Source organism: Anser cygnoides, chromosome 8 (assembly GCF_040182565.1).
Source record: "Anser cygnoides isolate HZ-2024a breed goose chromosome 8, Taihu_goose_T2T_genome, whole genome shotgun sequence".
Lineage (NCBI taxonomy): Eukaryota > Metazoa > Chordata > Aves > Anseriformes > Anatidae > Anser > Anser cygnoides.
Window position 1 is genome coordinate 21,216,056 of NC_089880.1, and position 17,728 is coordinate 21,233,783.

General features: G+C 36.4%; 1 protein-coding gene across 3 annotated transcripts in view; it reads right to left on the reverse strand.

The window, feature by feature from the left end:
* Positions 1-1,065: 1,065 nt before the first annotated feature.
* The window catches only part of GIPC2 (GIPC PDZ domain containing family member 2), a 31,311-nt gene continuing 14,648 nt past the window's right edge, over positions 1,066-17,728 (reverse strand). For 2 of the 3 annotated variants that reach the window (XM_048059054.2, XM_067001425.1), the window contains exons 3-6: positions 15,292-15,472; positions 12,051-12,160; positions 11,236-11,317; positions 1,066-3,530 (exon numbers count right to left, since the gene is read on the reverse strand). In XM_048059054.2, the coding sequence (XP_047915011.2) occupies positions 3,376-3,530; positions 11,236-11,317; positions 12,051-12,160; positions 15,292-15,472 (528 nt within the window). In that variant the 3' untranslated portion in view covers positions 1,066-3,375. The remainder of the gene's footprint in view (positions 3,531-11,235; positions 11,318-12,050; positions 12,161-15,291; positions 15,473-17,728) is intronic. The other variant, XM_048059055.2, reaches the window with a different exon arrangement.

Below are 17,728 nucleotides of genomic sequence, written 5' to 3' on the forward strand. Positions count from 1 at the left end.
AAAATCTAGAAGTTATGTAGAAAGTTACATGTGAAAAAAAAATACATTATTCAAATCAAAACGCAAATTTGAAGACAAGACTTTCCCAAATACTTGGAATACATGGATTATACTAATAGCTATTTGAATAGCAACTGCACTATGAATAGGGTTACATAAAATCAATTCTGTAGCTGAAGTAATGTCTGGCATACTAAAGGTGTCACAGAAGATGTATCAATAATTTTCAAAATTAGCTTCTTTAGAAGAGTGAAATACTCATCGCTGACCGTATTTTTAAGTTTATGAGCTCCGAACCTTATGAACACCAGATTTCATTAAATCACCTTGCTGCATCTAAGAACTATTGCTTATGGAGAACAATAGAGGTGTACTTTCCATCTTCCTGGATACAGCAGTGAGTCTGGAATTAAAGGCACAAACAACTGCATGTATCTGCCATCTCCCTGCAAACTGTGCACCAAATTATAAGAATACAGTTAACTTTCAAATAGCATTCAGGCTGAGTTACTACCTTGCCTCACTCCACCCCAGATTTTGAGAGGAAAAGATGAAGACAGAAAGGACTATTTAGCAACATCCAGTTCCACCTGCAACGTATATGGTTGGACTTGATGATCTTGAAGGCCCTTTCCAACACAGATGATTCTATGATTCTATATACTAAGAACTAGAACTTCAAATTAATTTGAGAGATATTTATAGTGACATTTTCACCCTACAAAGCATACAAGCACTTTATTGTTGCTTTTGACTAGGTTTTAGAGGGATCTGCAGGCTGTATATAATTAGTAAAAACAACATTTTCCACAGAAATTGTTACAAATTTATTTACGTATAAATACGCAAACGTATTTATGATACTTTATGAGGTAATGTTATTTTCACGTGACAACTTATTCATGCATAGCTGTAACATGCAAACAAGAGATGAGTGCAGAACGAGAGCTTCAGGGTCTTATCTGGCTATTTTATCGACGTAATGAGACAAATTAACCTTTGAATAAATTGCTTGAGCTGCATTAATTTCTCAAAATAAAATGAACAGCCAAAATGCATGAGGAGTTATCTGCTATAGATAACATTTTATTATTATTTTATAATTTAACTCCTTCAATGTACAGTTTATTGCTTTTTTTTAGAAGGAATTATTTATTTTTATAATCAATGGCATGTTGATTAATAACATTAGCATATATAAACATTTTCCAACACTTTCACAAAATTTGACATTTGGGATTTCTATATAACCAAAGTGGACATGGAAACAACACCAACTCTCAGCACTTCATTGCTGACATTTCACTTTTTCTTTTCAATGAAAAGGAGTTTAAAGAATAAATTATATGGTCCACAATACTTTAGCCCTTCATTACCAAGAGTACCTTAGTTAGAGTGCAAGGCAGAGGATGTGCTCAACTGCAGCAGAAGATTGTGAGTTCAGATTCACAATTACTAGATACAGAGAAAAGTTATCCAACTTGTACTCTCCTCCCTAAAATTATGCTTCTCAAAATAATATTCTCATGGCCCCATTTGATCAGTGGGATTTATAAAATTTAACCACCTGCTTACAAAGCTTAATTATGATTTATTTTTACTAACTCAAATTTTCTTGTAAAACTATACATTTTTGCTACTCATAGCTTGAAAATAGCCTAAATGTTTGTATCTGTATTTCTGCATATAGAAATAACTATTACATCTATTTGAAGATAAATGCATATTTCGTCCCTGCTGATACTGATGATATGAGGCACTAGTACATAGAAGAGAAATTTTGAAACCTATGAACTTTCTTAAATAGAATATAATGTACGATCTCCATACATCTCTGTACTACCTATTTCATAAAAAGGAATATCTCAATTATACAAAACCATTTCCTTAAATTACAGATAGAGGAGCAAAACAATTCAAAACAAAAATAGCATTTATGAAATTGAAGATTATCCCCCTTAAAAGACCAGAGAACTGTGTTTATAAGACTTCATAGTCAGGCCCCATATTTTTGTTCAATTTCATTTTCAAGGATACTCATTATGTGTTATTTGGCTAAAATATAAATTGCATATATATATATATATATTTAATTAGGATCACTAACTGCAATAATTTCTTGAAAATAGTGTGTTCTAAATACGAGCAAATATCAGTCTTGATTAGAATCCAGCACAGCAAAAACTGAAAAAGAATAGAGTTCTGAGTAAAAACAAAACGTTGCTCTTGATTAAACACAGAGTGAACAGGAAGATAAATGCAGACATAGCAGATATGTTAAAAGAGACAGTTCATTTTTAATAATCTGAGATTTATTAGTAAAACACCATCAGTTAAAATAAGTGTTTATGTACAGTATAATTTGAAATCCTAACGTCGAAAATGAATTTAGTTTATTGTTTAGGTTTTAGGCACACATTTTCATCCAAACTGTGACTGTGACTTTACAATAGTATCTGCTGATTTTGAACACCTTAAATATCTCTATGTTGACATGTTGAAAAAAACAGACAAGACAAAGGGGGAACTTCACAGGATCTCCGCAAGGCATTTAGCATATGCAAAGATTAATTAAGCACTTAGTCACATACTACAGTCTCCAGTGTAAGACTACATATATTACTCAAATATCTGAATACTAACCAAAATTAACATTTGTTTCTTCTTATGCAGCTGCTATTGTGATAATATGGCATCTGAATAAAGCAGCAGATTCCTGTTTTAGGCATTTCTACTATAATTAGTCATTTGAGAAATACCTAGGCAGTGTGTATTGTGACCAAAAATTAAAGTCTTTTTCATTTTAAGGTCATAGTTTTCATGTCCCAGAGGAATATTTTTTCTTGAATGCAGATTTTCCGGAAGCAGGGTGGCTTCTTCCCAGCTTTGTCTACAGAAAAAAGATAAATCCAGGCCAAACAGTATAAAAGCCTAAGGCTTTAGGTTTTCCACATCTCTCAGTGTGGTTGAACACAAGAACAAGAAAAGACCAGGGAACTACAGTGTCTTGCTGAGTAGTTTTCCATCAAGTATATAAACCTTTCTAAAAAATGAGATAAAATAGTCCTAATTTTTTGTTGCATGTCAAACGCTTCAGAATATTGATATCTAAGCACATGAATTTTCATAAAATGCATGTATAGATACATCTTGATGCAATCCTCTCACTGATTTCTACATGTAAATTGTTTAAGTGTGCAGTTGTCAAAACTTCGGGTTTATCTTCATTTTTGTTAAAAACTTTCCTTTGCAATAGAAATTTTCTGATAAGAATACTTATACAAAGCACCCTAGATTTATAACAATAAAAGTATTAGTATTCTGATGTATTTGAAAGTCATTTTGTACTTTTAAATAGGGATTGACACACAATTCTCATTCCAGTCGTCCTTGCTTAGCATCTCCTATTGCTCCCCATACATCAAAGACAAACTCATCTGGAAATGCAAAGTCTCCGAGAGTTTCATCCAATGCCACTGCAAATTCATCTGGGTTTTTCTTGTCTCTTCCAGCTTCCACCATTGTTGCAGCTAAAAAAAACAAACAAACATTAAAATTGTCATGGAAGTGACTACTAACATTCAGCCAAGATAATTTTCAAATGTATATTTTCAAAACCCAGTAAAGATAAGGGGATTTACAGCTTATCTTCCAAATTTAGGATTCCATAGGATTTATGTACTTAAATCCCCCTGCAGCACCTACATTCTGTCCTGGTAAATGGGAGAGCTTCCTTGGAGTATGCATTATATATTCTTCCATTTGCTTGGGGGGGGTGTTTAATTTTTAGTTCAACCAACCTTCATTCTTATCTTGCTAAATTAAATTGCATCCTTCTTTACTGAATGCACATGAAGCATGAGCCTACAACAGTGCATTACCAACTTCTGTGAGTCTGATATGAGCTTACTGATCAAAAGGCATACCTGAATGTTGTGTGTTTTTTTTTCTCTTTTCCTGGTTCAAATGTTTGTTGTTTTGTTTCTGTTTGTTTGTTATTGTTTTTCCATGGTTCAAATTCTACAAAAGCAAGGGAAAAGCCTTGCTGCTCTGTCTCTGCTCTACAGCCTCTGTTCATATTCACAAGAAAAGATAGTATTGTACAATAGATGAAACCCTCAAAGTCTGCTTCATTTTGTTACCTTATACACCTGCCTTAAACTGCAAGATGTTCTCCATCTTTTGTTATACATCAAGTAACCACCACTTTCTTCATGAGCATATCAAATACTAATGCCACACTTGAAAGATTTGATAGCTTCTAGCCTTTTCTTAGAGGAATATCTGAGTGAAAAACATGTATTACAGTGCCTGAGAAAGGAAAATCCTGAAGCCACAGAAGGCCATCTTCATTAGACAGTCTAGTGTACTATGTACTGCATACACTGTGTGGTATTGAAATGGCAAAATCTCACTAATAAATACAAAAGAAACTTTCCCTGCTCTGAAGTATTATTAAGTGTATTTAACATTAGTTTGTTAACCTGAAACTCAGATCAAGTTTATTGACAGTTACGAACCTCTGGCAAATAGCGTTCACTACTCTGCAAACTTGTAAAAAGCTGTGAGCAAACCTGAGCCATATTCCACACTGCAGATGTCAGCAACAGCAATTCTGAAGAAATTTGACGTTTCAGCTTTAGCTACACTGAGACGTGAGACTACAAACAGAACCTGCGTGCCAAACTACACAAAGCAGCCCAGAGAAAATTCACATGAATTTTGACAGACAAACTGGCGTGCAACTGAAGCGTAACCCAGCCTCCTGGGCACCACTAGAGGTTCTCAAGGACTCTCAGGACCTGTTTTCCAGCCAGACGTAACCTATCCCTGTAGTGCCAATTCTTTCTGCATCCGCCGTGAAGTTTCTGTTACACTGACTCACAGCAGTCTAGATGGGAAATGGGCATTAATCACAGGACTCAACCTGATAAGTGAAAGACAAATATTTGTCCTATCAATGCCACTCTCTGTCTCTCGATCCAATGGCATAAGAAGGTACTTACAGAGGAGGCAACGCTGAAAGAAATGAGGTGAAACACTTGATTTAAACCTCACAGGCTGCCTGATATGAACCAGGATACAAAGTTACTCCATACTGACATTGGAAGAAGGCTGGAGGAAGAACAGCTGTGCAAGGTGAAAGACAATGTAGGCACAAGAGAAAACATGTCGAGATACAGTTCCTCAAGATCTTAACAAGAGAAAGGAGTGAGGATCAAAGGAGTGAGGATCTAGACCACTGTTACAGTAGAACCGGTGGTAGCAAGGGATTCAGCCAGTTTTGAGACAAATTGATGAAGATACATGAAAGAGCCATATGACAGTCTAAGAGCAGTGATAAAACACAACGCATCATTGTATTACAGTCCAACTGCTCTAGTTAAATCATAGAATCATTACGGTTGGAACTTCAGAATTGCACAGGAATCCTTAACCCAGAATGTTGCTTCAAACACGATTGTCTTCAAACATTGAGCTTCCCAAATTATGAAATGGAGCCTTAAAACTAGTTTTAGAGATTTAACAAACCTGAAAACAAAATCTACCAAACTTAGACAAATTTCAATCCTGACAAGGAATCAGAATTCCACTGCCATTTGAAAGCAGCAGCCTCAAATAAAATTTAACAACTGTAATCAGCACTTCCAGAGCATGCTCCATGTACTGTATTTATTAATGCACATCGCCCTTCCCAGATTCACCTGATATGATGAAATCTGCTTCTGCAGGAGTGCAGGATCTTCACTGCTCGTGTGAACCTTTTCAATAGCTTGGTGCTGACCTCTAGTGTCAGCAGAGTTATATTACCGTTCAGCAAACGGTAATGCAAGTTGCAACCAATCCTTCCTGATACTGGCGCACAAGTTTTACCACTGATGTATACCAAGGTGCAAAGCTGAACCCTGTCTCACTAGTTTCATACATACAGAAACACTAAAGCAGACTAGCCTTCTCAATCAAACAGTGTACATATTCTTATTTCCCCAGGCAGTTAGCACAGACACATACAGGCATGGGGTAGCATCCCCTTGGAGGCACAGCTGGAAATTACTGTGCAGAATACGCATGTTTACACATTGACATTTTCAATGCGTAATTCCCAAGGCAAATCAAAAAGTACTGATTGCCAAAGCATTTAGCAGATACTTTCCAGCCTGAAGAAAACTTTACTGGTTCTCAGAGGGTGATAGCTCCATGCCAAATCGCCTCCACTGCCCTCCCTTTCCCCCCACTGCTTCTTATAACAGCTGCACAATAAGTGATTACAGGAATTTTATTCTAATACAGAGAATATTTTTCCACACAATCCAGATAGCCCCATTGTTTTCAGCTATTTGTTTTAAAATCCTACTACCAGCAATGCTCATACCTGAGAAACTTTTGCATAGAATGTGAATTTCAGTAAACTCAAAAGTGACAAAAGGAATTAGAAGTCTTCTCAACTTTAACCAAGAAACTCAGTATCAGGCTTCCCAGAATATGAACAAAGAAATATGTTGGCATTTTAGACCTAATCCCTTGAGAATAACTTCAAAGATCATTGTTCACAAAATCCTCATTGTCAACTTTTGACAGATGCATGGGCACGAGCCCTGAGAGCTGTGATCTGCCTGCCACTGGTGCTGCTTGCTGTGGTTTAACCAGGCCAGCAGCTCAGCACTGCACAACTGTTGGCTTGCTCCCCCGCAGTGGGATGGGGGAGAGAACTGGCAAAAAGGTAAAACGCATGGGCTGAGATAAAGACAGTTTAACAGGACAGAAAAGGAAAGGAAAATAATGAAGATGATAAAGGAATATACAAACAAGTGATGCACAATGCAATTGCTCACCACCCACCAACCAATGCCCGGCCTGTCCCTGGGCAGCAGCCGCCCCCTGGCCAGCCCCGTTGTGTTGTTCCGCATGATGCCCTGTTTTCTGGGACATCCCGCTGGTCAGCCTGGGCCAGCTGTCCTCGCTGGCAGGGCAGGCACAAGCAGCAGAAAAGTCCTTGGCTCTGTGTGAGCGCTTCTCTGCAACAACTAAAACATCAGTGTGTTATCAGCATTATTCTCATCTTAAATCCAAAACAGCACCACTCCAGCTACTGGGAAGAAAATTAACTCTATCCCAGCCAAAACCAGGACACTGATAACCACCTTACATAGGGGTTTTGCTACCTATATCATATCCTGTAACTTTCAAAAAACTTTCAGAAGCCTCAGAAGAAATTTCAGTATTTATTTAACTGTAACGCTATCAGAAGCTTTGCCTTCATCAAAATTATTCTGGCCTGACACTTTAAAAGAGCTAGAAGCCTCATCCACCTTCCTTAACAGCATCGCAGAAAATGAAGCATGCCATTAAAGTTTTCAGTGTTCAGCTTTCCTTGGTTTTAGCTTCATGTTGAACATTGTCAGATTTGGCATTCAAGGAAACATTAAAAACATCCTTTCTTCTTCTTGTTTCTTTGTACTAAGTGCTAATTCTTCTTGGAGTGGAAAAACAAGTTTCTTGTTTAACCAGCATTGCTACCTTTTCCTTTTTCATGGAACTCACAATTCTCGAAGTAAATGAAGAGTCAGAAACAATATACCCTACAGTGTATTTATATTGTTTTTGATTGTTCCTATATAAAATATATATGTTCAGTGTTTCAAATTAATCAACCTGAAAATTACAAAATGAAAACTGGAGAAACTACAAACAAATGTAATCCTTTGGAGAAGGAAGTTTGGCAACAGGAAGAGCAGAAAACCATGGATTCAGGGAGAATATCACTTTAGTCAAATCATTTCAAAATAAAAATATCTATCCAATACTGCTGGGATCCAAGAAAAGAAACTTGGGTGAGGAAAATTTAAACCTGTCAGGACGTTTTGACTAGAGGAAAAGTTGGAAAAATAAAATCAGGAGTGGAAAAGATTTGAATTCTTTTAAACATAGTTGGAGAATATACAAAGGTGTGTAAAACCTTACAACATTAAACAAAAGAGCAAAAAGGAAATAATCATAATCAAAAATTCAAAGTTGGACAGGAAGCCCTTCTGCCATAGTTTATCCATTGGTAGCATGCTGGGGTTGAAAGCCATAGATCCAAGTTTACTCCCACACCATGATCTTTGATATCAAATACAGCCTATCAATTCAAACATCACCGATTTAAAAAAGAAATGCCACCAGCATTCTTCACTAACACTGTTTCCTGAATTCACTTTCCTCTACCAGAAAACACTGACAAGATATAAAATAATCTACAGCAGCCCTCAATGGTGCATTTCTTTTTTAAAGAAAGCTGAAGTCTTGGCCCAGTTTCTAATGTGTCCATAAAGTGGCTGGGAACCAAGTGTCATTTCCAGAGCCAAGTGTCTCTTCCACAGATTAAGTTCCTTTTTCAGTAAAATAAAGAGTTAAAAAGGTAGAAATGCATTCAAAAGGCAGATACATACATCTCAACAACATTTAGATCCCTGAAAATAAAAAACTGTGCCCTATAAAAAGAAAGTATATGCATTTCCATTAGATGATTTCTGAGCATTTTCCTCCAACTCGGGGATTTGTGTGTGGATGTAGTCAGCCATTCCTGAAACTGTCAAGATACTTAACAATGCAAAAATTAAGGGCTTTATCTCATCTTTAATTCTGTCTGTAATTTTACATTATTTTTCTTTCCTTTCTTTCTAACTTCTGGCTCAAAATTGGGGCACTGTTTCAGAATTCAATCACACTATGGAAGTGTCATTTTAATGGAGATGAAAGAGCAATATTAACTGACAACCAGAGCTTCTGACAAACAGAACTGCATGGGAGTGAGCAATGATTGAGATCTTAATCACTTGTCGGCTGTCGCATTGTGATGACTTGCATTTTCAACTAATCTGGCTTGAGTAATGAGCGAAATTTCTAGCTGAGTGGTGATTGGCATTCTCTGAATGAATCCTTTCCTCATATTTCATTTTCATGGGTGACTGATCACATCCAGTATATAAAAAACTGACATATGTTAATTGAACAGATTTGTGACAGGTGATTAGCTCTCCTTTCCTAAAGAGTCCTAGACCTGTTTAATTATTTAAAAGTGATAAAACTTTTTTCTTTTTTTTTTTTTCCCATCACCATCGGCCCTTGATTAAGACTTGAACTTTAGGAAATAGCATCAAAGGTGTAAACTAGATTTACATGAGCCCTGTAGTCTTTGATTCGTGACAATTTCTTTTTTTAACTGCCTTCTTGGGAGGAATGGAAGGAAGAGGTGAAAGGCAAACCAACAACCCAGTTGGGAAGCAGAGAGTGGCTTAGAGGACTAAGACTTCTTCGTTCTATGAGCATTCGTTAAAGGCATTATTTTAAATTTTCCAAGCTACTCACTGAAAGATGCAAGGATATCAGATCTTTTAAAATAGATATATATATAAAAATGTCACGGAATTCATAGAAAATCTCTACCAGAGATCTCTACTTGGCAATCAGCTGAGCCAAGCTTTTTCTAGAGCTGAGCTCCTCAGTACTGTACAAGAGCCATCCTGCTATGGTACTGTCAGCCAAAAAAAAAAAAATTTAAACAATAAACAATAGAACCCACAGGAACTCACTTCCCTGTCCCACAGCAAAGCCCAGCACACCTTGAAATGACAAGAAACCAACCTAAGATCTCAGGATCCTGGGCTACAGAAACCAAAACCAGGATCTCTGGAGCTGCTTGCTCCTATAGGGCCAGGAGTCTAGGGATCTTGGAAGTAACCAGCAAGGACCTTCAGAAGCCTGCAGAAGACTGGCTCAAGCTGGGCCTTGCAACAGTTGCAGGACAAAAACAGCTCCTGGAGGGGTGGCTGGCACCAGACTTGGGAGTTCTGAAGCCTGAGCCAGAGACTGATGGCAATAAACCTAAACCGAAGCAGCGGGTCAGCACCACCCAGGGCTCCTGACAACATATTACATGCCAGAGGCATCACATACTAGAGTTGTTGGGAACCGAATTTTGAGAACTTAGTTTTCTGAGAATGGGGAGATTATCATCTGCAAAGCAGCATTATGAAATCTGGGGCAGCTCCACTCTGTCTTCCATGCCAGGAAGCCCGCCTTTACCTTTAGGTTGGGAGACAAATAATACTTACCTACAATTTTTCCTGTGAGGAAAATAATAGAAGCTGCCAATCAGATGCTTGCTAGTAGGAGCAGCCAGCAAAGGTCTTTGGGCTATTCAGATAATTTTCTATTGTTCTCATTCCTCTCTGCTAACTGCTGCCTGTCCAACCCCCCTCACTTTGCCCTTAGCTACATGCCAGACCTATTATCTCTTCTGCTTTGCCTCTGCCACTTCTCTCTCAAGGCTCTCTTTTCAGTATCACTTTCCATTTAGTTCATCCTTTCCTAATTCTTGTCTGATTTTTAAGTATTTCTATAACAATAAATAACTTCACCCTTTGTCTCAGCATTAACAGTTCCATGATACTGTATGAGGACTACACCCAGCCACAGCTCCCACTGTGGCATTTTTTATTCAGCTAGACTGAAAAACATGAGCAACTTCTTCCCTTACAAACAGAAGTTCATATTTAGTTATTGTGAGATTAACAGAGAGGCAACAGCTGCAGAGACAAGTTTGGTGCAGTTTTAAGGAACTCATGATACTAAATAGTTGAAATAGTTTCTCTTAGTTTGAATAGTTTCTCTTACTACAAATTACTTTAAAGTTAGTAAATATAATGGATAATTTCCCGTGTTTCTTCAGAGTACAGGCTTTAAATAATTTGATACATTATGCAGTTACTCTATCAGTTCATTGCTCATGCAGTTCATTGCTAAATAATTACCCTTTTGCTGAAAAAAGGTCTCAGATTCTAAATGTAGTGATCTCTTTAATGTGTCTAAGACAAGAGGCAAAAGAGAGGGGGGGAAAAAAGGCAAATAGACATGCTTGTCCTTGCTAGTCCTCAAATGCCACACACAAGCTCCACCAGAAAGAATAGTGATTGCAGATAATGACAAATAACTAAATAAATTATGCAATGGAGTATAGCTAACGTGTAGGAAGACTAGAAGATTTATTAATTACATCATAAGGCTTTTAGCAAGAGATTCTTCCTTTTTATCAGAGAGATACATTTGGAGTAATACAGGCAAGTTTGAGGGACTACATCCTGGACAGGTTTTGCTTTGCTTACATTTAGAGACTAAAACAACCTATAAATTTTATACTATATAAAATGAGAAATGATTGCATCGTGTAGTAATGTATCTGTTAAAACTCACCTAATTCAATATCTCTTATCCCCATGTATGTTTCAAGAAGCTCATCCACTTTTTTTATTGCTTTTTCTTCAACTTCAGATGGCTTTGTTGAAATAAAGGGAGAGAAAGCAAGTGTATGATTATTATCTATGCAGACTTTAAAATAACTAACAACTGGATACTATCTTCACTCTTGTAAGTGTCTAGATTTACAAAACCTAGAAGTAAAACACGTTATTCTTCTCTCTTCCCCTCTTCTCACAAACTCAAGTATTCCTACAAACTTCAAACCACATAGTTCTCACATTCACCGAACTAAACACAGGCCTTCCAACTCCTGACAGTACAGATCTTTACCAAATCCTCACCAGCTTTAGAGGAATCCAAAATAAATAACATTTCTTCTTCCAGATCCTAATCATAGCTTTACACACATTCAAGTCAATATAAGTTATTAGCCTCTCCTAACAACCATGCTTACATTAGCCCAGTACACTTTGCAGTGTCAGATACAGAACCACCTCTTCAACTGTTGCTCTTATTTTCCCCTTCCCTCTTTTCAACACTCCTTGGTCTAATCCATCTTAACTTCATCCATGTATGGAGTCACCTAGATGGAGTATAGGCTCTCCATTTCCAGATTCTTCAGCCCCATTCTATCTTTCCTCGTCTTCAAATTTGTGTACTTTCTCCTTGGAGAAAGCAGCCTTTGTCATAAGTCCCACAAGCATTGTAACACCCAGAGTTTTCCTTCCTGCTTTACCTTATAAACCTCGATGACGAATAAATCAGGTGCTAGAAGATTAAACTATTGAAAGGCCTCAAAATAACCATACCATTTCCTCCACAGTGGCAGGGCCTTTAGTTCTCAGCCGAAGTGTTTCTCTCCCTCTGGAGATTTTAGCCTCTGTCAAAGCTCTACCTGTGGACCTCGGTTCTATCTCTTCTAGAAAGAAAGGTAAAAAGAAAAAAGAATGCCAAACAAAATTAAGCATGCGGTATGTCAGAATATAATGCATCTGCTTCAGCTGTTACATTAACTTCAGTTTTTATTCTAATCAATATCTAAGATGTATTTAACATTTTAATTATAAATTAACAGCACTCTAGCTTTGCTGACAATTTTTTGTCTTCAAATTTTGATATCCACTTGACTGCACTGAAGCTAGGACTTCTACAGACCAATATATCCATTGAAGCCTATTGCACATCATATCTGCACTTCATATAATTTTACCTCGTTCTATAATAAAATACAAATACTTAATATTAGATAATGTCTGAAGTCATCAGCCAAATACAGACTTACCCTGCTCCTTACAGGCAGACTATATTGCAGCATTGTCATTGCAATATTTCCATCCTTCACTGAAGACATGATACAAACAGGATTGCAAAATGTGTCATGATGAGCCACACTGAGGCATGTCTGTTTGCTTCATGCTAAACTGTTTGATTACTATCAGTCACATAGGTGAAACATGTCCATAAGTAGGTCTGTAGGAGTTTTTCCACTGGTTTCAACAAGGTCAGAATTTCATAGATAATAAATCTCTAAAGATAATATCTGGATTTACTGATAGCTTTCTTTATCTGAATTCAGCTTTCCTTATTTATTCTTGGGCAAGAGCACCCCATTCAGAAAATGGAGTATGGAATCATTTAAGATTTGGCTCATCTCAGCCTTCCTGTTATAAAAAATAATTTTACATTCAGGATTGGCAAGGATTTAATTTACTTATTGACACAGGAGTTACATAGCTAATCTGGAAAGTACTAAAAAGACTTGTGGAGCTTTTTAATGTGCTAGTTTCTCCACCAGGCTATTACTTTTCTTAAAGGGAGGCCTTAAGCTGTATTCACTTTGCCCAGGTAGGTTTTATCTCATCGTTCTTGCATTGGTGGGCAAAATACAGATTATTCTGCTAAACAAGTCTTGCAACATGAATTTGAATTATTTTTATTTTAACATATATACTGCACAGTCTATTAAATACAAGACTTAAGATCAACACCTTTTCTTAACACTTTCATGGCTTCAAGGACAGTTTAAAACATCTTTAAAATTTTCATCATTTCTGTTAGATTTATTTCAAAAAGCCATTCCTGATGCAACATACATCTTTTTCTAGCTCTGTCACCACTAGCACCTCAAAACTCATGATATGACATGAGCTTTATTTGTAATACCTTACACCAAAGCCAAGACAGAAACTATTTTTCATAATCATACAATTTAAATTTATACTTTGTTATCCTGCCTTTGCTTTGTTTCTGTTGATTTTTCACTAATTCATAGAGGGCTAGCTTATGACTGGTAAGGACAAATCTTATTCAGAGAAGTCTAATTCTGTACTTTAAATCTTGCCTAGAGCAGCTGTGACAGCATGCATGCACATGGTAAGAAGATACCCCACCAGTAAATTATACTTATTCCACATTCCACTGATGGAAAGAAAAATAAAAGCTAGTAATTTGACACAGAGACTTGTCTCTCATTCCTATACCCATACAAACTTCAAGAAACCAGATTGTGTGGCAACTAGCAGGAATCCTACACCTACGTGTCCAGAAGGATCTGAATCTTGTCATCTCCTCGGGGGCTATTCTCAGCATGCTACAGCATAAACCCTACATATAAATTTGTGCCTAAAGCTCAGCTGCACCTAAAGCAAGAGCCAGAATATTCTTAACCTGTCTCACATTGGATACTGTGACTTCTAAGCTCATTTCTGTAGAGTAAAAAATAACATGCAGCTTTCAAAAATCTGTTCAAAAAGCTCAGATTGCCTCTTAATTCAATGTCTTGTAAAAGGTATTGCCATGGAATTAGCAGGTTTCCTTTTCTACGTCATCAGCAGACTAAAAGGTATCTTAATCACCTTACTAAAGTACTCACTATTAAATAATAGTTGAAGTTATTAACCATTATTTACCCTGGTCTTTACAAATAGACTATGCAACAGGTTTAGCCCTGAATACCAGTATAAAAAAGATAACATTATATTGCTAATTGCAACACTACATGTATGTACATTATGCTGAAGTAGTATTACAACATATATTTACTTAACAGGAGTATCAACTTATATCCAAAGGTATTAGAGATTAACACATAACTCTTGTTTTGCGCAGAAGCACCAAAAGTAAAAAGTCTTCAACTTTCTCTCATTTTCAATTTCTGCTGTTATTCTGACACCAAGTGTCAAGACTGGTGTATGACAGCAATTGTAAACTGCTAACAGGAAAAAAAAATTAAAAACCCACAACTTTTGCCACTGTGATGAAAGTAATGATTTTGAACTCCCTGCTAGTGCACATTAAGTCATACATACTTAAAATGTAGCAGTATTTTTAACTTTCTTATTATAGGAAAGTACTGTGTGGATCATGGAGAAAAACATTAAAAATTGAGAGAATAAAAATTAAAACTCAGTCTCTATTTTGATTCCCTAAGCTAAACACAAAGAGTTTTATTTATTTATATTACGCTGATAAAATTAATGTACTTAAGGACTAGCAGTAGGTATACATCTCTCCTATGTAATATCATTTTGACAAAGCTTGCAGGTGGTAGGTAGAGATAGAGCTTGTCATAGTGCTTTCCTTCAGTTCTAAGTATACCTCCTGTATAAATATATGTACATTTATATAAAATACATACCTATAAATATATAAATCTAATACACAGATGAACAGGAATTATATGTAAGAGATGTAGAGGAAAAAGAAGAGGAGGTTTGAGGATCAGCAAAGTGATCCATGCTTTAAAACTGTGCCTGTGAAACAATTCCTGTACTTGTTTTGCACCACCATGTGGTGGCAAAGGGATCAAACAACTGAGAGTCAGGGCTGAGTCAGACCACACCAGGATGACTGCTGGAGAAAGCAAGATGGAAGAAAATCCATTCCTATATTTCCCACTTCAAAGGAAAAAAAAAAAAAAAAAAAAAAAAGGGGGGGGAAGGTTTGTAGCGCTTACATGTAGCTGACACCTGGCTGCAACCTGAAAACAAACTTACAATGCAACACGATGCTGGATTAAATGAACAAGGTGAACAGTCAACCCACACTCACCAAATGCTTTCCTGGGCTCTATCAACTGCAGCTTAAACACCTGACCTTTCTCCAGATCTTTTAGCATTTTGGCAACTTCATAATGCCGACAATCTGACACATCTTTTCCATTTATAGACTCTATGTGATCACCCACGCAGATCATTTTGATTTGGTCCATAAGGCTACCTTCTTTGATTCGCTATCATTAAAAAAAAAATAAAAAATAAAAATTAGTAACGTTTCTTTAAATAGTAAAGAGATAACACTGAGTTTCAAGAACGTCAGTTAACAACATTAATAGCATTGAGCTTGTTATGCTAGCAGCGTGTTTTGTCTGTATAACATCAGCAACAGGAAAAAAAATACAACCAAACTTCAGAATTTAAGGCTTCTGAATAAGCTAATATTTTTGTGTTTTAAAACTGAACCCAAATGTGCTGGTAATGTGATTGTTTATTTGATTTTTTACTTTGATTTAAAAGCCTGACAAGCATGGGTGCAGCAGTTTTCTCTTTTCAAGTATAGTCCAGGGACATAGAAAAAAAAAAGTGTGGTGTACTAAAACCATGATGTTAATGATGTAAATGATTATAAAGGATAGTCTCAGTAAGGCTTATCTATAGTGAAAAAATTTCTACCATTTTCCTCACTGAGCTATGCAGTTGCATATTAATGTATTTCCTCTGAAATAACAATAAAGGATAAGAAATGCTTCCAAACGCCATCTCAGGGAATATAAATAGCCTAAAGGTCATAAAATGTAAAAGAAGCAAGCATTTATAGTTTTTGTGAAGTGGTATTTAAAGAGAAGAACAAAACAATCATTAAAAATCTTTATGATTTATCAAGTCAATTAAAGGACACTTCAGATTTCAGTGATTCTGCTTACTGCTTTTAAATGTAGTCATATTTATCATGCTTAAGTCATGAAAGCCATTATCCTATTTAATAGAATAGATATGACATAGTAGAATGTAGGATATATCTTGTAGAGATACAAATTTCATTCCAAAATCTTCCTGAATAATGTACTTTTTAATAAAGGCTGATGTTTTTTTCAGGCTAACTTTGAGTTTACAGTGAGATAAGGAAGATAAGATAAACATATTACCACCTACTACTATAACACCTAGCCTAGCTGCATAACAATCTTAAAAACCTGCTTCTAGCTTATGTGCGCATGTCTGAGCCCACATATGAGAGAGTCAGTGGGAAGTGTGAGAGTGTGCACTGTCCTGTATGATACTGCAAAAATTTTTAGCTTCAGACAGTTTAACTCTTTCGAGTGCTTTTTGTTAATGTTGTTTAACCTAGATTAAAAAACAAAAAGCAGCGCTACGGTGAATGAAGTGGGGGGTATCATATACAAACAAGAAACCAGGTCTCAAAAGCATTTTTGTTACCAGGTGCCAGGGTTCAAAATCGTGCCCATCACACTTCAGTTTCTGCTTAGTCTAATTGTTGGTTTAATTCCCATTACCTTTTCTTCTTCACTTCAATCCTAATACCAACACTGTTTAAGTAATATTGCCTATGTTATACAAGTAGCATTCAAACAATTTTTTTTATATGACTTAGCATTCCAAGTTAACTGACCAGAGACAGTCAAGCTACATCATCGCAGTAATTGCAATGCTATTGATATGCCCGTATCAAGTGCTCTACAGTCCATTTAGAAGCTAGGATCTATATATCCTATGCACTGCTTGAAATTCTTGAAATTATTTGTGCAAACCCATTTTATAATGTCTCCTTACACACCATGGTATAACAGCACGGTCTTAAGCACCTACAAAATGCTCTGAGTTCTACTGTTATTCTTTGAGTGGCTAATTTGATTCCATTATACATCTTTTCATCCAGCTATGTACCCAGAAAACAAATTTGTGAAAGTAGCACAACACCAGGTTTTGTTATTAATAAGGCACAACAACATCAGATTTCATAGCAAAAGAATCTGCAGTTCAGAGCATCAGGTTTAAAATGCGGCTGGGTTATATACCAAGCCTGGAAACTCCTGTGTTATACAAAGCACAACAAAGTTACTGCAGCCCATACTAGCATCAACCCACAATTAGGTAAATTTAGCATTAATCGTTAATTAATAATGGAACACGCTAACAAATTTTCAAGGAAAAGAAATACGTAAGCAAGTAATTCCATCAAACTGTTTTTAAGTGGAGACAGTTTCTGCTTAGTGATTTAGCTGGACAACCAAACATAAAAAATATGTAGCCTCTACTTTCGCATACTTTTTTCCACTCTGTTTAAAATGAGCCATTAGCTAAATACACCACAATAACAAAGTAAGCTCCTAGAAAATCTTTTAAACTGATGCAGAAGTGCATTCCCATGAAGAGTGCACCATGTTCATTATACCTATTACTGGACCAGTGCAATGACAATGACATATTTATTCACACAATTTTTTAATACTGGAAATTTCAGCTTGCTG